The sequence below is a fragment of the Choloepus didactylus genome, chromosome X (genome assembly GCF_015220235.1).
Source record: "Choloepus didactylus isolate mChoDid1 chromosome X, mChoDid1.pri, whole genome shotgun sequence".
Lineage (NCBI taxonomy): Eukaryota > Metazoa > Chordata > Mammalia > Pilosa > Megalonychidae > Choloepus > Choloepus didactylus.
In genome coordinates, this window is record NC_051334.1 from 19,941,356 (window position 1) to 19,968,563 (window position 27,208).

Sequence of the window (27,208 nt, forward strand, 5' to 3'; positions counted from 1 at the left end):
TCCTAAGGAGTCACTAGGGTTCGAGCACAGTTACAAAGCCAAGGCGGCAACGCCTCCCTGTCCCACAAAAATAAGCCCCCGCCCCTTTTTCCGGTACTCGCACAGCCGTGCGGGTGCCCTGCCGGAAGGGTCCGGAGGGAAACGGCGCCACCAGGGGAAAGGAACCGGCGGAAGCTTGGTTCCTGCGCAGATGCCGGGGCCGTAGGCGTCGCGCGGTTGGCTGGTTGCGGTTCACAGGGAGGAGGACGTCGGGGCTCGCCTTCCCTCCGCCTCCGCCGCCGCCACCGCCATGATTCCGGTGTCGCTGGTGGTGGTGGTGGTGGGCGGCTGGACCGCTGTCTACCTGACCGACTTGGTGCTGAAGGTGAGGGCCTCGGGCCTGAGGCCCAAGCCCGCGGGGCCCAGGGCCGGGGTCGCAAGGCCCTGCGTTGGCCGAGGCCTTCTTTTCGCGTCCCCTGCCTCGCGCCTTCCGGGCTGGAAACCGCCTGGCCCATGTCCACGTTCGGCCTTCCTGGCAGTGTACCCGCAGCTTGGAATACTCACGGCCGGCCGCGGGAGGGGTGTGGTGGCCTGAGCGGCTGCTGCTGCCGCAGTCGCAGTAACCCGCAATGCAGGCCCCACAGTCTCGGGTCCTGCCTGGGAGGCGCCGGCGGTGGGTTCAGGAAGGCCGGGCCCTGCTAGACCCGGTGGCAGTACACGAGGGAGGAAAATAAAACGTCCGCTTAAGAAAGGCATTGTTTTCCCTCATTGTCTCTAAGGTCACGACTCTCTAAGGACTCTGGTATTGGAATGAAACCAAGTCAGGTCGTAATTTAGTAGAACAGTGGTCTCAAATGTCAGTGTGCATACAATCATCTGGGGTTCCAGTTAAAATGCTTATTTTGATTCAGCAGGTCTGGGGCAGGGCCTAGATACTGCATTTCTAACAAGCTCCCAGGTACTACCGATGCTGCTATTCTAGCTGAGCTTTGCTACTTCCTAGCAGTTGTGACCTTGGGTAAATTACTCCCTGTGCCTTGGTTTCCTTTTTAAAATGGGGCTAATAATATTACAGGACCTCCTGAGATTGCAGAGGGGATTACATCAGCTCATCCACAGGCAGCCTTGCTACTCAACCTGAAGTTCAAAGACCAGTAGCACTTGCATCATCTGGGAGCTTGTTAGATACAGAATCTCAGTCCCCCTGTCCTATAGAAGCAGAATCTGCATCTCAGCAAAGATCCTAGATGGTTCCTAAGCACATTTGTGTTTGAGAAGTGCTAATGTAAAGTACTTTGCTGCAGTGCTTAGCAGGTCATGAGCAATGCAAGCCCATCTTTAAACAATGATTTTGTTGTTTTAAGGTGGAAAGAAAAAGCCCCATAATTTTTTCATGTTGCATATGTGAAATAAAATCCAAAAATAAAAGGACTTTTCAAACCTCTACAGTCTCTGGTCAAATGTGTGAGGTGGTCAGTGACAGTCTGTGCGCTAAGAGAGCAATGTACCCTAAGGGAAAAGCCTAAAATTCAGAGTATCTGCTCGGGAAACAAAGACCTTGATTTTTAGGAGCCTGCACCTTTAGCTTCTCTGTTTCTAGCTGTGTCTGCTGTTCTACCTTTTGTTTTTCTAGGATTTCCCCAATAGATGTCTGCTGGAGGTGTGTGTCACTCTCCATTTCCAAGTCCTGGAAACAAGCAGATTCAAAAAACTTTACCTGAAGACTGAGAGCAGAGAACATTACAGATCCAAAGGCAAATAGATACCTATTATCAGACTCAGGTTATTTTTTTATGACGGCGATAGAGCTGAAATATCCTTCCAGGGACTGATAAGTTTCTCTAATGGATGCGTATCAATAAGACAGAATATTTACTATACTTAACTGTAACTGGTAGTAGGGATCCATGTCAGGTATATAACACAGCCTTACTTTATCTAAAATCCTCTATTAGTCAAAAGACTTCAAACTTTCCTGAAGATAAAACTCCTGCTAGGGTAGTGTATAAGTAGCTATCCTCCCAACCCCAGAGAATTTAAGAGAAAAGTTACTGAGACCAAGATGGCTTTAGATAAACTTTGTACTTATAATCAGTCAGCCAAACTTCTTACAGTTGTTGCTAAGAAGAAGATAGAAAACACTGATTCCTATTAACCTATCCCTTCTGTTGCATTAATTGGAAGTCTTTTTTAAGTTATAACACAAGACCTCTTTCCTTTTTATGGTAACAAGGCTTCTAGGCCTGCACTATCCGATACAGTAGCCACTAGTTACATGTGACTATTGAGCACTTGAAATATGCCTAGGACAAATTAAGATGTGCTGTAAGTGTAAAATTCACCCCAGATTTCAAAAATTTAGTACAAAAAAAAGAAGGTAAAGTGTCTCAGTAATTTTTACATTTTTTTATATGTTGAAATGGTAATATTTTTGATATATTGGGTTAAAGAAAATAAATTATTAAAATTAATCTCACCTGTTCTTGTTTACTTTTTAAAATGAAGCTACTAGAAAATTTTAAATTTCATACATAGCTTGCATTTGTAGCTCACACTGTTTCTATTGGACAATGTTCTTCTAAGCAGGGGTTGGCAAACTTTTTCTGTAGAGAGCTAGATAGTAAATATTTTTGGTATCTTGGGCGTATATTCTTGTTTTGTTACAATCCTTTAAAATCATGAAAACCATTTTTAGCTGACAGGCTGTATGAAAACAGGCTGCAGACCGGATTTAGCTCATGAGCCATAGTTTGCCTCAGCAGACCAGCTCGTCCAAAACCTTTAATATCATCCCTCTAAACACCTCAAGAATGAACATACAGGTTTAAAATTATAAATATTTGGGCTAGTCAGTATCTTGAATTCCTGTAGAAAATACTGCTTTTTGCTTTTTTTAAACATTACAAATTGTTCTTCAAAATTGAGTGATACTGAACTTTTCTTTCTCTCATAGTCCTCTGTCTATTTTAAGCATTCTTATGAAGACTGGCTGGAAAACAATGGGTTGAGCATCTCCCCTTTTCACATAAGATGGCAAACTGCTGTTTTCAATCGTGCCTTTTACAGTTGGGGACGGCGGAAAGCAAGGATGCTTTACCAGTGGTATTATTCTCTTTTTTGGTTAAAATTAGTCATTGTGATCATGAAAAATAGCTTGTTAAATTAGCTATTTCAATTGTTTTTTAATCAATGGAGTTTTAAAATGTTGACAGTATAAAAACTTTCTGGTTTTATATTAAATTATGGCATTGCATCGTTGTGCTTTTTCATACATTAAAAATCAAGGAGTTTGAGGTGTTTGTGGTTGGGGGTTTACAGTGATCTCTGGGACACTCTAGAAACCAACAGGTTCTGTGATTGAGAGAATGTTTAGTTTGGGGGCAAGGGACTTTGTCTAAATTCCTTTTTGTTATAAATGAGCTCCTAGTGGAGTAGAGTGAAATGTAAGCAATCAGATCATAAAAAAATTAGCAGAAAATGTAACAGCAAATCAAAGCAGATGAAATAGAAGAAAGGGAATAATAAATATAAGCACAGAAATCATTGAAATAGAAAATAAGTGTACCGTAGAGAAAATCAGCAAAGCCAAAAGTTGGTTCTTCGAAAAGAGTGATAAAATTGATAAACCTCTAGCCTGACGGTTCAAGAGAAAAAGAAAACACAAGTAACCAAAAATCAAAATTGAAAAAGGGGATGTAACTACAGATTCTATAGGCATTTAAAAAAAGCAATAAATGTGATAATTTAGATGAAATGGGCAAGTACCTTGAAAAATGCAATTTATAAGAAAATTAACAGAAAATGTGGTAGATTATTCCCAACTGTAGAAGTGTAATTTCTAATTATTAAAACAGTAGGAAAAAAGAGTCTATCATTATATTTTACTGTGTTAATAGTTAAAACTCACATATCACAAAATGCAGGTAAAATGGTGAGTGTGGAAAAAGCTTTCTTAACTATCTGAGAACAAGGCTGAAACAGTGATATGTAAATAAGCAAAAGACTTGAAACTGAAACTTTTTTTTAATTGGAAACAATATTCAACCTCTTCAATTATCATGAAATTGTAAATTGTTAGAACTGTTTCAATGGACCTAGTGCCCATGCTTCAGTCAAGTATCTGAAGTTCAGATAGGTAAAAGATACAAAGGTATTGAAATTTTTAGCCGTTAAAAAAAATTGTTGTGATAACAAATATACAATACAAAATTTCCCATTTTAACCACTTTCATATGTATAATTCAGTGATGTTAATTACACTTCCAGTATTGTGCTACCATCACCACCATCCATTACCAAAAGAGAAACTCTTTACCCGTTAAGCGATAACTTCCCATCCACACCCCCCAGCAACCTATAATCTACTTTCTGTCTCTATGAATTTTTAACCATTATTTTGAAGTGATAAAATGTGTCTCGTTGATGAATTTATTTGTTCACGAATTGTGAGGAATTGTACATTTATGTGATTTTTTTCCTTCTGACAGGTTCAATTTTGGAATGGTGTTTGGAGTGATTGCCATGTTTAGCTCTTTTTTCCTTCTTGGAAAAACGCTGATGCAGACTTTGGCACAAATGATGGCTGAGTCTCCCTCTTCCTATTCTTCCTCCTCTTCCTCCTCTTCTTCCTCTTCCTCTTCTTCCTCTTCCTCCTCTTCCTCTTCTTCCTCCTCAATTCACAACGAACAGGTGCTGCAAGTTGTGGTAAGTGCCTTCTTTTTTCTTTAAAGGACTTTGTTGAAAAATGGATATATTTCCCCTGTATAGTGTAAGGCCTATCCATAATATAAATATGAAAATACCTTACAAGTTTTACAATTTTTCAAATTATATGCTTTAACAAAAACATTAGTAAGAATATAGGAAGAATTATTGCGGTAATTGGTACTAGAACATTTGGGCCACTATCAAGACTGTCACCAATTACATGGATATTTTATTTATTTCATGTTGTCTTGAGATGTTTGTTAAAAGATTGTTACTATGAAGGAATAAGCATGCTGATTTAAAATCTCTATAATGTATAAATAAATCACGTTTCAAATCTTATGCAAAGTGTTTCCCTTTCCTCTTCATGGCTTTCAGAGTCTAACCAATAATATCCTTTCAATTAAAGGTATAATTCACTTCTGAATGGTCACTGTGATTTCTTGGTGCAAACATTAATGTGCTAAGTTGTACTCCTTAGATTGTAACCTGTTCATAAAGTTTCACCAGGCGAGGTCTCAGAAGACACGATTTCTTTCTTCAGCAAACTTTCATTGAGTGTATTCTGCCTATTCACCATGTGCTGGGTCCTGCTTATCCAAGGAACAAAATCAAAGCCTAGTGCTTATTGATTCTTTAGTCTAGAGGGAGAGCTGCGATGTCTCTGCTACAATTGGACATCATACAAAGTGCTGAGGGAAAAGAGAGGAGGGCTGAAGTGTGCCTGACACTGGGAAGAGGGTAAAGGGGAGCTTCAAGAGAAGGATGAGGAGAGTCTACATGTCCTGGGGAAGCAAGATGGAGATTGAGCATCCCAGTAATGGAGGGAACCATAAAACATGGAAAGGCAGAGGGAATAATAATAGTAATAATAAAACCTGGTAAAGACACAGTGCTTCCTGTGTGGTTTCTTTGTTCCCATTTTATCTTATTCTTGCAACAATCCTGAGATGGGTATTTTTACCCTGATTTACAGATCTAAAAATCAAGACCCAAAGATGTTAAGAAACTTACCTGTGGTCACAGCTACTTAAGTGGTGGGTCCTTCAGTCACCCACCACTGACCTCAGAGCCTATGCAATATTATGCTCCACCAATAATTCTTCAAGGAACAATAAGTAATTTTGACCTGTGTCTAAGAGGTATTTGGTGGAAGGAGGGGTAGGAATGGCAGCAAAAGAACAGGACAGTACAGGAGATAAGACAGGGAATATAGGTCTAGATTATGAAGGACCATTCTAAGAAGTTTTGATTTTACCTGGTGATAACAAGGTCTAAGCAGAATGGACCAAAGTAGGATTACACTGAAGATAGGGAGACCATTTAAGAGTGCAGTTGGAATAATTCATGTTAGAAGTGATAAAGATCTAAACTAAATTAGTGGCAAGGAGAATGAGGGGATGGATTCAAGTACTCTTTTGGAGTGGAGTTCTCAGAACTTGGTGATCAATTGAATGTGAGGCTGAAGGGAGAAGGAAAAGTTTAGAATGACTCTCAGGCCATGCAATTGGTTATTCACAAAGAGAGGATACGAGAGAAAGAAGCAGGTTTGGAAGAAATATGATCATTGTCCTGTCTATCTGCAGGATTAGGATAGCAAGATATTCCTTGTTCAGAGAAGAAATTCTGCGGTTTGTTTCTCAGTATATTCACATTGCTTACAAAGATATTGGCTCTATTAGAAGAGCCGAGCTTTGGTAACTGTTAAGAAGTCAGCTTCTGTACTTCACTGCACACTTTTCTGTATAAGTTTCAGAACTGTTATGTCTCCTGACTTTGATTGGGAGCTCTTGTAGCTTAGAGAACCTTCTTTCTGTTTACTCTGTGATTCCCTACAGCCTTGTTCAGTATTAATTCCCCAAAACCTGGCCCTCTGCATTGTTGAGAGATCAGTGTTCTGGTACATCTAATACCCTGGTGATCATGGCAGAGCCAGATGGGCGATCAAGTACTGTTGCCAGCAAATAAGACCTACCATCTGTTGATATAGTCACACTACCACATCCATAAAATAATAAAGAGAGGGAATCAATGTTTTATTGGATCAAGCTTACCAATTGATTTGAAATCAAGGTAGGGTAACCGGGAGACTTTGGGATAGAGAGGGAATGTGTGAGGATTAATCTTAAGTACATAAATTTAGAGGGCAGTCAGAAAAGAAAACTATACAGTTGAACAGACAGACCTCTAATAACATGGCAGTGAAGTGGGGATATAGAAAAAGGGACACTGATGTTCTTGAGAAAAGGAGCTTAGGGTTTGCATGAACAGGATTTAAGATAGTGAGCATCATAAAAATGCATATGTCCTTTGACCCTGTACTTCCACTTTTGGAACTCTAGCTTGAGGAAACATTTCCAGTTAAACAAAAACTAGTGTTCAACAAGCTCTTTGTCCTGATTTTCTTTATTATTATGAAGAGTTGGCAACAACCAAAATAGCTCATAATTTAGGAATCGTTAAATAAATTATGGGATCGTCATTTAATGGAATATTATGTATCATTAAAAACAATTATTATGAAAACTATGACTAGGGAAAGGACACTGGAATTAATGGAATTTAGAAAGTGATCCAAGCAGTATTTGAATCTCCTCTTCAGTTACTAAAGGAGGCTTAAAAAGTGAAATCCCTCTGTTGTGCCCCAAAATAAATTCCAATTGAATTAAAATTAAAACATGAAATCATAAAAGTGCTTAAAACAGGAAAAAAAGCAGGTTACTATTTATATGAACTCAGAATGAGAAAGACAGCAACATAAAAGGACAAAAACCATGAATATTGATGAATTTAACTACATAAAATGTTTTATGTATCAAAAAATAAAAGCAAAATAAAATTAAAGAACAAACTGGGGGATACATTTGTGGCAAGTTTGAAGAGATCTACAGATGGGTAAGAAAGATGAACACTCGAGGAGACATAAAATAGGCAAGTCGTGAATAGGCAACTTATAGAGGCTCAAAAATGGCCAAAAATGGTGGAGTAAAATTCAGCTTTACTAATGACCAAAGGAATGTAAATAAAACAATGGGATGCTATTTACTTCCTATCAAATTACAGATCTGAATAAAATAAGGTTGCCCCAGGTTATAAAAGGGTTTGCTTTTTGGAAAGCAGTTTGAGAATGTATATCATAATCCTTTAACTTTTGCATAACACTAGCATTATTACCTGCTCTCTGAGACACAGTGTTAAGCACTGAACGTGGATTATCTCATTTAATCCTCAAAATTCCCCTTTTATGCAAATACTGTTATTCCCATTTTAATGATGAGGAAATTGAAGTGCTGAGGGTTTAATCCGCACTTCCATGAAGTCACTTAGTTAATTAGTGATATAGCCATGAACTCCAACCCAAGTAATATGTCTCCAGAGTCTGGACCCTTAACAATGATACTTGTCTAAGAATTTATCACCCTAAACTATTTGGGTATATGTAGAAAAATCTGTTTATTGTATTATTTATCAGAGCAGGAACTTTTTAAACAAATACCCAACAGTCCATTCCACAGAATACAGTGCTGCTATTAAAAATCATATTGGACCAGAAAATATTCATGGGAAAATGTTCATGACCCTGTTAAATGAAAAGGGCAAGTTTCAAAATCATATTTATAATAATATATTCTTTTAAAATTGGACTAGAAATATGTGCATTAAAACATTAAGAATGGGTTTTGTTGTTCTGTGCTTTAGGAGCAGGATTACAGGCTTTTGCTTTTCTTGGATTTTTCCAGTTTTTCTGCATTAAACATATTTTATCATTAATTTAAAATACTAATTATAATTAATTGAAGAAGGAAGGAATCTCCTCCAAGATACCTTTTGGGTCCCAAACCCTGGACTGGGAAAAATAGTGCTCAGAATGTAAACTATATTAATGATGTACCCTACTAAGCCTAATTTATAGACTCTTTCCTTAATGGATGATGTAACTTGGGAGTGTTTATCTTACAGAAAGATTCTTGGCTATCTAAAAATGGAATGCTAGATACGTGTACAACATTCCAGGAGCACATGATTACAAGGCAACCCCCGTTTCTTCATATGTCCTTAATTGTCTGTATGTTCCAAATGCCTTACTTTCTGCCATAAATTCTAATAGTAATATAATATTTATGCATCTCTGATTCTATTTGTCTGACCATTGTAATGGAAAAACCGATAAAATACAAGAAATGGAGAACATGGTGCTTCCACGTCAATAAGGAAGTTCCTATATTACTCAGCCTTAGTACTTGGAGCCTTGCAATAACAATTCAGAGGAAGGGCTAGGAATTTTAACAAGAATTTCTAAATCTGGTATCCAGCCCTTGAGGGTGGATCAGCTGCTGGCTCCTTCACTGTCACTCTACATTCCCGGGCACTTTGCCAGGCTCCTTAATTCTTTCCCATGGTGAAGACTTCAGGAAGCCAAAGTTTCAACTTTTTAATCTGGTGTTTACTATTCTCTTTTAGATTGGTGGTGTGCTTGTTACAGAGAAATTGCCTTAGTTAAAAAAACTGACTGGTGTTGTTGCTTTTTATTATGGTTAGAAATAGAGAACTGAACCACTTATCTTTATATTGCTTTTAGTTTCCAGAACATTCAACTTGGAGATTTAAGCTTTACTATAGAGTGAACATTTTGGTCTCTCGGTGCCCCAAGTGTGTATTTATTATTGTGTCTGCGAACAGGTTCCTGGTATCAATTTACCTGTCAACCAACTGACCTATTTCTTCGCTGCAGTCCTCATTAGTGGTGTTGTACATGAAATTGGACATGGGATAGCAGCCATTAGGTAATGATATTTACTTTTTCCTTACTATTCCATGCAACAAAGCTTTTAATTCATAAGGGATTGGTACTAAGGTCTGCTACATTTGATACTTCAGCATTTTTTTCCTGTGGATGTTGTCCAGTGTATATCCACCATTTTCATTACTCTCTGATAGCTTATTTTTTTATAGAGAAGACTAATATTTTGATGAATATGCTCAATTAACCATATGCAAATCTGCAATCTGGGATTTTCTGTCCTTTGCCTTTTGCCAACATATTTACATCCTCATGGTTCCTCAAGATTTTTCATCCAATCTGGAAACTTAATCTTTCTATTTGTCATTAGGCCGGAATGATAACCACTGCACTCAAAGCCCACACACCTGCCTTCTTAGTACATTTTAGTTTATCAGCTTAAGTTCTTTGCTGCTTCCTTTCATGTCCTCTTTTGGCTAGAACAAGAAAACTAAAAGTACTGGGTTTGTTAACAAATATCATAGCCTATCTAGAAACTGAAGTGGAAGATAAGAAGAGGATGAGACCTCAGACTTGCTTTAAGTATGTCCTGTCCTTGGTCTTGACTACCTCAAATTTCTCACTGTGTTATACCTGAGCATTTAAAAGCCTACTAAACTTATAAAATAGTGATGAGGGAGAGAGCACCTGCACTGCCATAACAAACAAGTATACTGATGGGAATGCATTTTATCCTTTGGGCATGTGGACCAGATAAAAGGTGAAGAACCACTGCTTGAGAGGGACAGATTTAAGCACTTCTTATTACTCTCTAGTTGCTGATAAACAAGAGTCTGTTGACTGGTATTAAACCCTCATCTTGACAGAGTATGTACTATTACACAGGTGTGCACAGTTGTGGATTCAGTGGGCATCTACTTTGTATTTTTAATCTCTTTCACCTTTGCTTCAGTGTTTTTATGTTTGCAGTCCTTGGGGTTTTACGTATATCATTAACAGTTTAATCAGTCATGATACATTCATGAAATAATTTGGGTAACTTTTTGTAATCCCAACTGCCAAGAAAAAGTTAATTTTACAGTTGTCTTATATATTCACTGCTAAGTGACAGTACAATATGTTTTGGTGATGCCTTCTCTAGAGTAGTTATTTGGTCTTGTGAGATATTAAATGTAACATCCATTTTTAGGGAATAAATTGAGAGAAAACTATTAATGAAGGAAAATATTTTTAATAGTTCTCTTAAGGGCACTCCAGTCTCTGTGCATTTTTAAATGTACTTACTTTAACATTAGCTCAACAGGAATATCTTCAGATAAATCAAAACCATTATTTATAATAGCTAAGAAAAATATAACTACTTAGATAATTTACTTGAGTTATATATTTTACTGTGTCCTCTGAAAATAACTCAGAGTAAATCACCATGTGTTTCATTTAGTTGCTCATAGAAATATTTGCCATCTCTTTATATATGTGAATAATTTCAAGTTTATTTGCTCAGAATATTGGTTTCTAAAAATTTTTTAGTCATAGGTCTATTTCAGAATGCCCTGTTTTACAGAATTTGATTTCACTGATAACCAAATCTAGACACTTATAAAATTATGATTATGTATAGATATAAATTTTTTGGCTGTCCAGAAAGACTTTTGTTTTTTAACCAAGAGTTTGAATTACAGTGAGAAGTCTTAAGAGTATATACATTATTAATTGGACAAATGCAATAACATTAGTAAATGCTTTTTTCTTATGTGATTTCTTAGGGAACAAGTTCGATTTAATGGCTTTGGGATTTTTCTCTTCATTATTTATCCTGGAGCATTTGTTGATCTGTTCACCACTCATTTGCAATTTATATCTCCAGTCCAGCAGCTAAGGATATTTTGTGCAGGTAAAAGACTTAAACTTTTTAAAAATATGTTTATCTGTATGTTGTTAGTGGTTTCATGGAAAGTACTCACATCACAAATGAAAACACCTTATCTTTTGGTTGATAAATTCAGTTTATTAGACTCCCAGTCAAAAGAAGTAGAGTAAAATAATTTATATTCAATTTTCTTCTCTAAAACCTAGAAACAACATAAATTATTTAAAAAAAAAACACAGGAAAACTTCATTTTCACTGAAATTAGGAAATTGTCACAACCTGAAACCACAAATTATGAAGAGTATCAGCTCAGCTGAAGTATAATGAAATTTGCATCAAATCAAGGGAGAACACAAAGAGTCAACCCACAGATGAATTAAAAGAATTTAGTACTTGAGAATATTAAAATGAAACAATGATGGGAGGTGATCTCTGGCATAGTCAGAATACAGTCAGAGAAGCAGAACCACTAGGAGATATAACAATGTAAGGAAGAAATTCTGGGAAATACAGTTCCGTCTGAACAAACTGACACAAGACAAATCCACCACAACCTGCATCTATTTAAATGGAACAACTGAGGCTAAGCAAGGATGTAGTTAGAATTCTTGAACAGACTGTGAATATAATAGAAGTGGCAAAAAAAAATTGGAGGTAGATGGATCAACAGCCTAAATATAAGAGCTAAAACTAAAAACTCTTAGGAAAAAACAGGGAAATATCTTCAGGACCTTGTATTAGGTAATGCATTCTTAAAATTTTCATCAAAAGCATGAGCAAAAAGGAAAAAATTGATACATTTGACTTCATCAAAATTAAAAACGTTTGTGCATCAAAGGACATTATCAAGGAAGTAAAAAGACAACCAGCAGAATGTGAGAAAATATTTGGAAACCACATATCCGATAATGGTTTAATATCTAGAATATATAAAGAATTCCTACAACTCACCAACAAAAAGACAAACAACCCAATTAGAAAATGGGCAAAGGACTTAAATAGACATTTCTCCAAAGAAGATATGCAAATGGCCAAAAAGCACATGAAAAGATGCTCAACATCATTAGCCATTAGAGAACTGCAAATCAAAACCACAGGCAGATACCACTTCACACCCACTAGAATGGCTGTTATTTTAAAAAAGGAAAATGTGTTGGCAAAGATGCAGAGAAATAGGAACCTTAGTACATTATTGGTGGGAATGTAAAATGGTATAACTGCAGTGGAGCACAGTTTGGGAGTTCCTTAAAAAGTTAAACATAGAACTACTATATTGACCCAGCAATCCCACTTCTAGGTATATACCCCAAAGAATTGAAAACAGGGACTCAAACAGATACTTGTACATCAATGTTCATAGCAGCATTATTCACAATAGCCAAAAGGTGGAAGCAACATAAATGCCCACCAACAGATGAATGGATAAACAAAATGTGGTACATCCATACAGTGGAGTATTGTTCAGCCACAGAAAGCGATGAAGTTCTGATACCTGCTACAACATGAATGAATCTTGAAAACATTATGTTGAGTGAAATAAGTCAGATACAAAGGGACAGATACTGTATGATTCCACTTATATGAAATAACTAGAATATGCAAATTTACAATGACAAAAAGTAAAGTACAGGTTATCACGGATGTGAGGAGGGGGAATGAGGAGTTAATGCATAAAGGGTACAGGGTTTTGGTTCGGGGTGATGGGAAAGTTTTGGTGACAGATAGTGGTGAGGGTAGCACAACATTAATGTGATTAATCCCACTGGATTGTATGCTTGAGGGGAGTTGAGATGGGAAATTTTATGATACCTAGGTTTCCACAATTAACAAAAAAAGAGTAAAGAGACAATGACTATTAAATTCAATTCATGATCCTGGATTAGATCTAATAATAGAGGAGAAAATGTCCAAAAGGTCATTATTGGGACATGAAAAATTTGGAATATAGACGAAGCTTTTTATCAATGTTAAATTTCTTGAACTTGATAACTGTATTTAAGGTGGTTATGTAAATGAATATCCTTGTTCCTAGGAAATGTGCATGGAAGTATTAAGTATTCAGGGATCATGAGTAGGTTGTCTACTCTCAAATGTTTAGAAAATAGATAAATGGACAGATGAACAGACAGATGGACAGATAGAATGAAACGGCAAATGTTACAAAATGTTACAAGTTAGGGGATCTTGGAATCTGGGTGGGGGGTATGTTGGACTTCTCTGTATGGGGGTTTATATTATTTTTCCAACTGATCTTTAAGTTTGAAATTATTTCAAAATAAAAAGTTCAATAAAAATCAGATGCCAAATTTGTAATATAAAAAGAAACCTATCTTGATTTTTTCAAAGACTTAAGGAAATGGTAATCACAACTGCTGTTGGGAATTTAAATTGATATAGCTGAGGCGGGGCAAGATGGCAGACTGGTGAGCTGTATGTTTTAGTTACTCCTCCAGGAAAGTAGGTAGAAAGCCAGGAACTGCGTGGACTGGACACCACAGAGCAATCTGACTTGGGGCATACTTCGTACAACACTCATGAAAACGTGGAACTGCTGAGATCAGCGAAATCTGTAAGTTTTTGCGGCCAGGGGACCCGCGCCCCTCCCTGCCAGGCTCAGTCCCGGGGGAGGAGGGGCTGTCAGCTCCGGGAAGGAGAAGGGAGAACTGCAGTGGCTGCCCTTATCGGAAACTCATTCTACTGATTCAAACTCCAACCATAGATAGACTGAGACCAGACACCAGAGAATCTGAGAGCAGCCAGCCCAGCAGAGAGGAGACAGGCATAGAAAAAAAACAACACGAAAAACTCCAAAATAAAAGCGGAGGATTTTTGGAGTTCTGGTGAACATAGAAAGGGGAAGGGCCCTGAGGCGCATATTCAAATCCCGAAGAAAAGCTGATCTCTCTGCCCTGTGGACCTTTCCTTAATGGCCCTGGTTGCTTTGTCTCTTAGCATTTCAATAACCCATTAGATCTCTGAGGAGGGCCCGTTTTTTTTTTTTTTTTTTTTTTTTTAATCCTTTTTTCTTTTTCTAAAACAATTACTCTAAGAAGCCCAATACAGAAAGCTTCAAAGACTTGCAATTTGGGCAGGTCAAGTCAAGAGCAGAACTAGGAGAGCTCTGAGACAAAACGCAATAATCCAGTGGCTGAGAAAATTCACTAAACACCACAACTTCCCAAGAAAAGGGGGGTGTCCGCTCACAGCCATCATCCTGGTGGACAGGAAACACTCCTGCCCATCGCCAGCCCCATAGCCCAGAGCTGCCCCAGACAACCCAGTGTGACGGAAGTGCTTCAAATAACAGGCACACACCACAAAACTGGGCGTGGACATTAGCCTTCCCTGCAACCTCAGCTGAATGTCCCAGAGCTGGGAAGGGGGAGCAGTGTGAATTAACAAAGCCCCATTCAGCCATCATTTCAGCAGACTGGGAGCCTCCCTACACAGCCCAGCAGCCCAGAACTGCCCTGGGGGGACGGCATTCACCTGTGACATAGCACAGCCATCCCTCAACAGAGGACCCGGGGTGCACGGCCTGGAAGAGGGGCCCACTTGCAAGTCTCAGGAGCCATATGCCAATACCAAGGACTTGTGGGTCAGTGGCAGAGACAAACTGTGGCAGGACTGAACTGAAGGATTAGACTATTGCAGCAGCTTTAAAGCTCTAGGATCACCAGGGAGATTTGATTGTTAGAGCCACCCCCCCCCGACTGCCCAGAAACACGCCCCATACACAGGGCAGGCAACACCAACTACACACGCAAGCTTGGTACACCAATTGGACCCCACAAGACTCACTCCCCCACTCACCAAAAAGGCTAAGCAGGGGAGAACTGGCTTGTGGAGAACAGGTGGTTTGTGGACGCCACCTGCTGGTTAGTTAGAGAAAGTGTACTCCACGAAGCTGTAGATCTGATAAATTAGAGATAAGGACTTCAATTGGTCTACAAATCCTAAAAGAACCCTATCAAGTTCAGCAAATGCCACGAGGCCAAAAACAACAGAAAATTATAAAGCATATGAAAAAACCAGACGATATGGATAACCCAAGCCCAAGCACCCAAATCAAAACATCAGAAGAGACACAGCACCTAGAGCAGCTAATCAAAGAACTAAAGATGAACAATGAGACCATAGTACGGGATACAAAGGATGTCAAGAAGACCCTAGAAGAGCATAAAGAAGACATTGCAAGACTAAATAAAAAAATGGATGATCTTATGGAAATTAAAGAAACTGTTGACCAAATTAAAAATATTCTGGACACTCATAGTACAAGACTAGAGGAAGTTGAACAACGAATCAGTGACCTCGAAGATGACAGAATGGAAAATGAAAGCATAAAAGAAAGAATGGGGAAAAAAATTGAAAAAATCGAAATGGACCTCAGGGATATGATAGATGATATGAAACGTCCAAATATAAGACTCATTGGTGTCCCAGAAGGGGAAGAAAAGGGTAAAGGTCTAGGAAGAGTATTCAAAGAAATTGTTGGGGAAAACTTCCCAAATCTTCTAAACAACATAAATACACAAATCATAAATGCTCAGCGAACTCCAAATAGAATAAATCCAAATAAACCCACTCCGAGACATATACTGATCACACTGTCAAACACAGAAGAGAAGGAGCAAGTTCTGAAAGCAGCAAGAGAAAAGCAATTCACCACACACAAAGGAAACAGCATAAGACTAAGTAGTGACTACTCAGCAGCCACCATGGAGGCGAGAAGGCAGTGGCACGATATATTTAAAATTCTGAGTGAGAAAAATTTCCAGCCAAGAATACTTTATCCAGCAAAGCTCTCCTTCAAATTCGAGGGAGAGCTTAAATTTTTCACAGACAAACAAATGCTGAGAGAATTTGCTAACAAGAGACCTGCCCTACTGGAGATACTCAAGGAAGCCCTACAGACAGAGAAACAAAGAAAGGACAGAGAGACTTGGAGAAAGGTTCAGTACTAAAGAGATTCGGTATGGGTACAATAAAGGATATTAATAGACAGAGGGGAAAAATATGACAAACATAAACCAAAGGATAAGATGGCTGATTCAAGAAATGCCTTCACGGTTATAACGTTGAATGTAAATGGAGTAAACTCCCCAATTAAAAGATATAGATTCGCAGAATGGATCAAAAAACATGAACCATCAATATGTTGCATACAAGAGACTCATCTTAGACACAGGGACACAAAGAAACTGAAAGTGAAAGGATGGAAAAAAATATTTCATGCAAGCTACAGCCAAAAGAAAGCAGGTGTAGCAATATTAATCTCAGATAAAATAGACTTCAAATGCAGGGATGTTTTGAGAGACAAAGAAGGCCACTACGTACTAATAAAAGGGGCAATTCAGCAAGAAGAAATAACAATCGTAAATGTCTATGCACCCAACCAAGGTGCCACAAAATACATGAGAGAAACACTGGCAAAACTAAAGGAAGCAATTGATGTTTCCACAATAATTGTGGGAGACTTCAACACATCACTCTCTCCTATAGATAGATCAACCAGACAGAAGACCAATAAGGAAATTGAAAACCTAAACAATCTGATAAATGAATTAGATTTAACAGACGTATACAGGACATTACATCCCAAATCACCAGGATACACATACTTTTCTAGTGCTCATGGAACTTTCTCCAGAATAGATCATATGCTGGGACATAAAACAAGCCTCAATAAATTTAAAAAGATTGAAATTATTCAAAGCACATTCTCTGACCACAATGGAATACAATTAGAAGTCAATAACCATCAGAGACTTAGAAAATTCACAAATACCTGGAGGTTAAACAACACACTCCTAAACAATCAATGGGTTAAAGAAGAAATAGCAAGAGAAATTGCTAAATATATAGAGACGAATGAAAATGAGAACACAACATACCAAAACCTATGGGATGCAGCAAAAGCTGTGCTAAGGGGGAAATTTATAGCACTAAACGCATATATTAAAAAGGAAGAAAGAGCCAAAATCAAAGAACTAATGGATCAACTGAAGAAGCTAGAAAATGAACAGCAAACCAATCCTAAACCAAGTACAAGAAAAGAAATAACAAGGATTAAAGCAGAAATAAATGACATAGAGAACAAAAAAACAATAGAGAGGATAAATATCACCAAAAGTTGGTTCTTTGAGAAGATCAACAAGATTGACAAGCCCCTAGCTAGACTGACAAAATCAAAAAGAGAGAAGACACATATAAACAAAATAATAAATGAAAAAGGTGACATAACTGCAGATCCTGAAGAAATTAAAAAAATTATAAGAGGATACTATGAACAACTGTATGGCAACAAACTGAATAATGTAGAAGAAATGGACAATTTCCTGGAAACATATGAACAACCTAGACTGACCAGAGAAGAAATAGAAGACCTCAACCAACCCATCACAAGCAAAGAGATCCAATCAGTCATCAAAAATCTTCCCACAAATAAATGCCCAGGGCCAGATGGCTTCACAGGGGAATTCTACCAAACTTTCCAGAAAGAACTGACACCAATCTTACTCAAACTCTTTCAAAACATTGAAAAAAATGGAACACTACCTAACTCATTTTATGAAGCTAACATCAATCTAATACCAAAACCAGGCAAAGATGCTACAAAAAAGGAAAACTACCGGCCAATCTCCCTAATGAATATAGATGCAAAAATCCTCAACAAAATACTTGCAAATCGAATCCAAAGACACATTAAAAAAATCATACACCATGACCAAGTGGGGTTCATTCCAGGCATGCAAGGATGGTTCAACATAAGAAAAACAATCAATGTATTACAACACATTAAAAACTCGAAAGGGAAAAATCAATTGATCATCTCAATAGATGCTGAAAAAGCATTTGACAAAATCCAACATCCCTTTTTGATAAAAACACTTCAAAAGGTAGGAATTGAAGGAAACTTCCTCAACATGATAAAGAGCATATATGAAAAACCCACAGCCAGCATAGTACTCAATGGTGAGAGACTGAAAGCCTTCCCTCTAAGATCAGGAACAAGACAAGGATGCCCGCTGTCACCACTGTTATTCAACATTGTGCTGGAAGGGCTAGCCAGGGCAATCCGGCAAGACAAAGAAATAAAAGGCATCCAAATTGGAAAAGAAGAAGTAAAACTGTCATTGTTTGCAGATGATATGATCTTATATCTAGAAAACCCTGAGAAATCAACGATACACCTACTAGAGCTAATAAACAAATTTAGCAAAGTAGCGGGATACAAGATTAATGCACATAAGTCAGTAATGTTTCTATATGCTAGAAATGAACAAACTGAAGAGACACTCAAGAAAAAGATACCATTTTCAATAGCAACTAAAAAAATCAAGTACCTAGGAATAAACTTAACCAAAAATGTAAAAGACCTATACAAAGAAAACTACATAACTCTACTAAAAGAAATAGAAGGGGACCTTAAAAGATGGAAAAATATTCCATGTTCATGGATAGGAAGGCTAAATGTCATTAAGATGTCAATTCTACCCAAACTCATCTACAGATTCAATGCAATCCCAATCAAAATTCCAACAACCTACTTTGCAGACTTGGAAAAGCTAGTTATCAAATTTATTTGGAAAGGGAAGATGCCTCGAATTGCTAAAGACACTCTAAAAATGAAAAACGAAGTGGGAGGACTTACACTCCCTGACTTTGAAGCTTATTATAAAGCCACAGTTACCAAAACAGCATGGTACTGGCACAAAGATAGACATATAGATCAATGGAATCGAATTGAGAATTCAGAGATAGACCCTCAGATCTATGGCCGACTGATCTTTGATAAGGCCCCCAAAGTCACTGAACTGAGTCATAATGGTCTTTTCAACAAATGGGGCTGGGAGAGTTGGATATCCATATCCAAAAGAATGAAAGAGGACCCCTACCTCACCCCCTACACAAAAATTAACTCAAAATGGACCAAAGATCTCAATATAAAAGAAAGTACCATAAAACTCCTAGAAGATAATGTAGGAAAACATCTTCAAGACCTTGTATTAGGCGGCCACTTCCTAGACTTTACACCCAAAGCACAAGCAACAAAAGAAAAAATAGATACATGGGAACTCCTCAAGCTTAGAAGTTTCTGCACCTCAAAGGAATTTCTCAAAAAGGTAAAGAGGCAGCCAACTCAATGGGAAAAAATTTTTGGAAACCATGTATCTGACAAAAGACTGATATCTTGCATATATAAAGAAATCCTACAACTCAATGACAATAGTACAGTCGGCCCAATTATAAAATGGGCAAAAGATATGAAAAGACAGTTCTCTGAAGAGGAAATACAAATGGCCAAGAAACACATGAAAAAATGTTCAGCTTCACTAGCTATTAGAGAGATGCAAATTAAGACCACAATGAGATACCATCTAACACCGGTTAGAATGGCTGCCATTAAACAAACAGGAAACTACAAATGCTGGAGGGGATGTGGAGAAATTGGAACTCTTATTCACTGTTGGTGGGACTGTATAATGGTTCAGCCACTCTGGAAGTCAGTCTGGCAGTTCCTTAGAAAACTAGATATAGAGTTACCATTCGACCCAGCGATTGCACTTTTCGGTATATACCCGGAAGATCGGAAAGCAGTGACACGAACAGATATCTGCACGCCAATGTTCATAGCAGCATTATTCACAATTGCCAAAAGATGGAAACAACCCAAATGTCCTTCAACAGATGAGTGGATCAATAAAATGTGGTATATACACACGATGGAATACTACGCGGCAGTAAGAAGGAACGATCTCGTCAAACATATGACAACATGGATGAACCTTGAAGACATAATGCTAAGCGAAATAAGCCAGGCACAAAAAGAGAAATATTATATGCTACCACTAATGTGAACTTTGAAAAATATAAAACAAATGGCTTATAATGTAGAATGTAGGGGAACTAGCAATAGAGAGCAATTAAGGAAGGGGGAACAATAATCCAAGAAGAACAGATAAGCTATTTAACGTTCTGGGGATGCCCAGGAATGACTATGGTCTGTTAATTTCTGATGGATATAGTAGGAGCAAGTTCACAGAAATGTTGCTATATTAGGTAACTTTCTTGGGGTAAAGTAGGAACATGTTGGAAGTTAAGCAGTTATCTTAGGTTAGTTGTCTTTTTCTTACTCCCTTGTTATGGTCTCTTTGAAATGTTCTTTTATTGTATGTTTGTTTTCTTTTTAACTTTTTTTTCATACAGTTGATTTAAAAAAGAAGGGAAAATTAAAAAAAAAAAACAAGGAAAAAAAAAAGATGTAGTGCCCCCTTGAGGAGCCTGTGGAGAATGCAGGGGTATTGGCCTACCCCACCTCCATGGTTGCTAACATGACCACAGACATAGGGGACTGGTGGTTTGATGGGTTGAGCCCTCTACCACAGGTTTTACCCTTGGGAAGACGGTTGCTGCAAAGGAGAGGCTAGGCCTCCCTATGGTTGTGCCTAAGAGCCTCCTCCCGAATGCCTCTTTGTTGCTCAGATGTGGCCCTGTCTCTCTAGCTAAGCCAACTTGAAAGGTGAAATCACTGCCCTCCCCACTACGTGGGATCAGACACCCAGGGGAGTGAATCTCCCTGGCAACGTGGAATATGACTCCCGGGGAGGAATGTAGACCTGGCATCGTGGGACGGAGAACATCTTCTTGACCAAAAGGGGGATGTGAAAGGAAATGAAATAAGCTTCAGTGGCAGAGAGAATCCAAAAGGAGCCGAGAGGTCACTCTGGTGGGCACTCTTACGCACACTTTAGACAACCCTTTTTAGGTTCTAAAGAATTGGGGTAGCTGGTGGTGGATACCTGAAACTATCAAACTACAACCCAGAACCCATGAATCTCGAAGACAGTTGTATAAAAATGTAGCTTATGAGGGGTGACAAGGGGATTGGGAAAGCCATAAGGACCACACTCCACTTTGTCTAGTTTATGGATGGATGAGTAGAAAAATAGGGGAAGGAAACAAACAGACAAAGGTACCCAGTGTTCTTTTTTACTTCAATTGCTCTTTTTCACTCTAATTATTATTCTTGTTATTCTTGTGTGTGTGCTAATGAAGGTGTCAGGGATTGATTTGGGTGATGAATGTACAACTATGTAATGGTACTGTGAACAATCGAAAGTACGATTTGTTTTGTATGACTGCGTGGTATATGAATATATCTCAGTAAAATGAAGATTAAAAAAAAAAAAAAAAAAAAAAAAAAAGACATAATGCTGAGCAAAATAAGCCAGGCACAAAAAGAGACATATTGTATGTTACCACTAATGTGAATTCTGTGAAAAATGTACAATGTTTTATACTGTAGAATGTAGGGGACCTAGAGATACCAATTAGCGGAGGGGGAATGATAATCTAATAAGAACAGATAAACTATGGAGGGTAATCTCAATGTTATGGGAATGCTCAGGAATGATTATGGTTTGTAAACTTTCTTGGATATAGTAAGATCATGTTGGAAGCAATAGAGTTATTTTAGGTTTTTTTTTTTCTCTTATTCCTTTGTTTTCTTAGGGGTTGTTAATTTTCTTGGGGTATGGTAGGAACATGTTGGAAGCAATGTAGTTATTTTAGATTATTTGTTTTTCTTACTCCTCTGTTTGGACATGGTTTATTAATTTTCTTGGGGTATGGTAGGAACATATTGGAAGCAAAGTAGTTATTTTAGGTTATTTGTTTTCCTTAATCCATTGCTTTGTTTGAAATGTTGTGGGGTTTTTTTGGTTGTTGTTTGCCTGTTTGTTTTTAATTTTTTGATAAACAAAGTTAAAAAATTGAAAAAAAATCAGTAGAAAAATGGGAGTAAAAACTAAATGACAAATAGGGTGGGATGGGGGGATGGTTTGGGTATTCTCTTTTCACTTTTATTTTTTATTCTTATTCTGATTCTTTCTTATGTAAGGAAAATGTTCAGAAATAGATTGTGGTGATGAACGCATAACTATATAATCATACTGTGAACAGTTGAGTGTATACCATGGATGACTGTATGGTTTGTGAATATATTTCAATAAAACTGAATTAAAAAAAAAAAAAAAAAAAAAGAAACCTATCTTAAAAATTACTCCAAAAAATTGAAAGTTGAGTGATGAGCAGGTCATACCAAGCAAATGTGAACAAAAAATAAGTTCTGAAAGCATTAAATTAGACATATGGGGCCACTTATTAAGTTGTATAATCTACAATGAAAATGTACTAGTTGTGAATCTTACTGTATCAAGTAGCAAACCATCAAAACATAAACAAAAATGGAAAAAGTACAAGGAAAAATAGAACAGAGATTCGTCTCTCAACACATGGCAGATAAGTATAAAAAAGTCAGACTATAGAAGTTCTAATTAGTAAGATAAGAATCAGTAGATATGTGCAAGTCTATACCCTGAACACAGAAGATAATTTCTTTTCAAGTGCCCATGAACTTAAAAATTGGCCATGCATCAGTCCACAAAGAAAGCCTCAATAAATTTCCAAGAGCAAGTAAAAACTACCTGAAAATTTAGAAATTTATCTTAATCAGACTTTGTATTATTTTAATTCAAAAGCATAATTGCAGGACATCTAAAAGTAATGAAAATGAAAGGATGAAAGGATATCTAAAAGCAATGTCTGAAAATGAAAGGATATCTAAAAGTAATGAAAATGAAAGCATTTCACTGGCATATCTAAAGTTACGCTAAAAGGAAAAATTTACTGCTTTAGGCAGTTACTGTGAAATAAGATGAAAATCAGTCAATTATGCATTCAACTTAGAAGTGAGGAAAGAACTGTAAAATAAGGAATGATGAAATAGTTAAGATATAAGCAGAAAATAATAAATTAGAAAAAAGAAAAATATAACTGTTAAATCCAAGAATTAATTTTTTGAAGGAAAAAAAAGATTAGTTTAAAAAATGAGAAAATGTATCTACAGACAGAAATAGATTGAGGAATGACAACTGATACAGAGAAAATTAAAGCAATTGTAAAAGAGTACTTTGTTGATCTCTGAAAAATATTTGGGAACCTGAATAAATGTAAGAAAATATACTAGCCAAACTTAACCCCCAAGGAGGTAGATAAAAAAATCTAAATAGGCTAAATTACAACAAGAGGAATTAAAGAGAATGCCCCTGAGAGTTTCATAGGTGGAATTCTTTCAAATCAGGAATTAAAATATGAAATTCCAATTTACTATAAACTTTCCAGGTCAGTTAGAAATGTGAACTAAGATTGTTTTTTTTAACGCTAATACAAAACCTGGTAACGCACAAAAAGAAACCTACAGACACGTGGTACATCTCAAGAATGCAAAGGTGGTTCAACCTTAGGGAATCCATTTGGATGCAGAAATATATACTGTTAGGGGAAAATTCATCATCTCAGGAGATGTCGAGACAGTAACAAAATTCGACATCCTTTAATGACTTTTTAAAATCCTTAGTAAAAGAATAGCTGGATATTAGAAGCATTCCTGTTAAAGGTCAAGACAAGCAAGCCACTATCAAATATCATTATTAAATATTGGTCTCTAAGTATGGGTCAGCACAATTAAATAAAAGGAAAAAAAGTATAAATATTGGAAAAAGGCATTTTTTTCGTTGCAGATACTGTTATGTGCATGGGGGGAACAAGACGCCAACTGAAATGAGATAATGAAAAATTCCATAGAGATCCTGGTTACTAAGTTAATATTCAAAAAAAAACAATCCGTTGGTTGCCAAGGCAGGGCGCAGAGTTCGGAGAAGTAGCAAGTGCTCGAGCGCGGGGGTGTGCTCGAGCGTGGGTCTCCCGCAGGCGCAGTAAGCCCTGCGTTTTCCGCCTCAACCGCCAACGGCTTCCTCAGGCTCGCGCCTTCATTCCGTCGTTTGTGTTGTCATGTAACATCGGGTTACCCACCCTCAGCTGAATAGTCGAGACCATTATAGAATTCTCAGCTATGGCCTCAGACAGTGTTCTCTTCAGCCCCAGTAACAACTCAGAGATGCCGACAGATATTGTGGAGTTGGACCAGATCGATGAGGAGACCACCACAGTGGCGACCGTCCCAATGGAGCCGGTGCCAGTCAACACCATCCTGGTCAACACCGTCCCGGACGACACCATCCCTATCGAGACCATCCAGGTCGGGAGCATCCCCGTCGAGACCATGCCGGTCGAGACCATGAAGGAGTACGATTTCAGTGGCAGTTGGGTCCACGGTGGTCACGAACACCCGCCTGTGATTGCACTGCAGCCGCTCATCACCATCCACCCGAATTATGGGGACCATGACCAGGAACTGATCATGGTCCAGATGCAGGAAGAGGTGGTAGGCTACTACGACTCCGACAACCTGCAGTCCAACAACGATTTTGAGGACCAGAGCCTCATCCCAGTCGGCCACGAAGACGACTGCTTCCAGCAGACGCTGGCTTCGCTGTCGGCCTCGTCGGGGTCATCGGCCTATAGCCGCAGCAGGAAGCGCAACCGCAGCAGAAAGCACAGCAGCAAGAAGAGTTACCCCAGCACTGACGCCAAGGCGGGAGGCAGTGGTGCTAGCCTGGGCAACAAGAAGTGGGAGCAGAAACGGGTGCAGATCAAGACCCTGGAGGGTGAGTTCTCAGTCACCATGTGGTCCGCAAGCGACAAGAGAGACAACGAGACAGGGGCTGAACAGAGCAGAAAAAATCTTACTCCTGAAGCACTAGCTGGCATTGACCTGTCAGATCCCAAACAACTGGCAGAATTTACTAAGATGAAGGATAAGAAATCTAAAGAAGCTCCGAAAACCATAGCTTGCCCTCATAATGGCTGCGTAAAGATGTTCAGGGATAACTCTGCTATGAGGAGACCGGCCCTACGTGTGCCCCTTGGAGAGTTGTGGTAAGAAGTTTGCTCAGTTAGCTAACCTGAAATCTCATATCTTAATGCATTCTAAGAACAAAAACGGCCAGTGAAAAGAAGATAGAAGACCCTTCTCAAACTTGAGAATTCCAGGAGAACGATTGGGAATAAATATGCTTCTCCTTTATATGTTGTTTCTGGGAAAGAATTTTAAAAATTAATCCCACACAGCTAAGGGTCATGTTTTAATAAAGTATAATAATAAAATTTAAAATTAAAAAAAAAGTTTGTAAGTTATTATTGATATCTTATTCTGTAATACCATTTCTAAAACATGGTGTTTTTGAGTTTGTAGAGTTTGGTCCAAACAGGAGGATAATTTATGAACTTTCATATCAAAAGACATTCCTTTATACAACTGCCCTAAAAGTGGGACTTATTTTCAGATTCTTATAAATATGAAGCTTACTTGTTGCTTACAGTTTTAAAAACATTTGTATTTCTCAAGTGTTTTTGTTTATACTTTGGGGGCATATGCCTAGTAATTCTACTTATGGTTTTTCTGGAGGTTGATAACTTTCCTTACAGTAGATTTTCTTTAAAAGAATGTTCAGTTGTATGGAAACAAAGAATTTTCCTGTTTAGAAAAAGTTACATAGATTTTGTTTTCTCTCTTAATTTTGGTTGTATTCTTTGATGTTAACATTTTACATGTTAAACCATAACTATGGTTTAGCTGTATTGAATATTAGATGCAATTTAATAGTGTTAGTCAACTTAAACCTATTTTACTAATTTTATTTTCTGAAAAATACTGCCAGATGCTATTATTTGGTCATTTCTTTGCCCGTTAAGTTACAGAGAGTAGTGCTCAGTTGTAGAATATATTCTGCAGGCATTGACTCTTGAACACCTGGTATGTACATCCCATGTAATAGAAAAAGCAACAATAAAATTCTGGTTCTAAAGAAAGAAAAAAAAAACAACAATATTTCACTTATATAAATACTTTAGAAAATGTAGAAAGGGGCGGGGCGGTGGTGGTGGTGCTACTGGCATTAAGTGGGTAGAGGCCAGGGATGCTGCTAAACATCCCACAGTGCACAGGACAGCCCCTTTCAACAAAAAATTATCTGGCCCAAAATGCCACTAATGCCACTGTTGAAAAAGCCCTTCTCTAGAGAAAACAACAATTGTAACAAGATTCCATAGTTTTACTTATGAGCAGATCATTAATAGTTAAGAGGTTGCTTAGGTGAGGAAAATGTGTGTACTCCACCACCCTTATTGCCACTGAGCCATCATGGACAAATCCTGAATCTAGAGGGGTGACCTGATACCAGCTGCATGCCTTACACAAGAATAGGAAACTACCCAGAGGGTCAAGGAATCAGGGCTGCTGTAGGCCCCCACATTTGTTCATGCCTTGTTTCTGTGTCTGTTGTTCAGATGGAAAGAGCCATGGTCAGGTGGGGGTATCATCCTGATACAGGAGAGATGCTGAGGGTGCCCCATCTAGGCAGTCCCAGTGGACTATTCCGTCATGACTGGTTAAGGGAAAGTGAATTTAGCACATGATAAAAGTGGCAAATCTTATCAATGGGGACGGATTATTTTGCAAAATTGTGTTGGGACTAGCAGCTTGGGGAAAATTTTATAGCTGTAATCCTAAATTAATTTCACCAGAGTGAATTTCAGTGAATCAAAGAAGTAGATTTTTTTAACAACAAAAGAAACACGCACACACACACACACAGGAGAGTATCTTTTCTAACCTTGAAGTGGGAAAAGCTTAATGCAAAGGAGCCATTTGGCCATACAAAAACTTAAAATGTCTATAGCCAAAACCATAAACCAAACCAAACAGTAAACTGGGGGAGAAAGTTACAATACCTATTACAAAGGACCAAATTCCTTGGTGTATATAGAATACTTACAAATTAGTAAGAAAAAAACAATCCAGTAAAAAAAAATGGCAAAGATGTAAACAGGCAATGGATAGAAATAGGCAGTTCTCAGGCAAAAGAAATACAAATAGTCCTTTTTTTTGAAATTGTGAAAATTGAACATTTTTTCAAATTTTTTTCAAATTTTTTCAAAAGTTT

At 37.9% G+C, this 27,208-nt stretch overlaps 2 protein-coding genes across 4 annotated transcripts in view; both read left to right on the forward strand.

The window, feature by feature from the left end:
- The first annotated feature begins 175 nt into the window (after positions 1 to 175).
- MBTPS2 (membrane bound transcription factor peptidase, site 2) overlaps positions 176 to 27,208 on the forward strand; it is a 46,813-nt gene continuing 19,780 nt past the window's right edge. For all 3 annotated transcript variants that reach the window (XM_037821442.1, XM_037821443.1, XM_037821445.1), the window contains exons 1-5: positions 176 to 364; positions 2,933 to 3,081; positions 4,467 to 4,683; positions 9,367 to 9,470; positions 11,194 to 11,321. In XM_037821442.1, coding sequence (XP_037677370.1) covers positions 290 to 364; positions 2,933 to 3,081; positions 4,467 to 4,683; positions 9,367 to 9,470; positions 11,194 to 11,321 — 673 coding nt within the window. In that variant the 5' untranslated portion in view covers positions 176 to 289. The remainder of the gene's footprint in view (positions 365 to 2,932; positions 3,082 to 4,466; positions 4,684 to 9,366; positions 9,471 to 11,193; positions 11,322 to 27,208) is intronic.
- On the forward strand, positions 23,934 to 25,450 carry YY2 (YY2 transcription factor). The gene is given in 2 exon segments (XM_037821446.1): positions 23,934 to 25,103; positions 25,105 to 25,450. Coding segments are annotated over 2 exon segments (999 nt in total). The 5' UTR covers positions 23,934 to 24,216; the 3' UTR covers positions 25,217 to 25,450.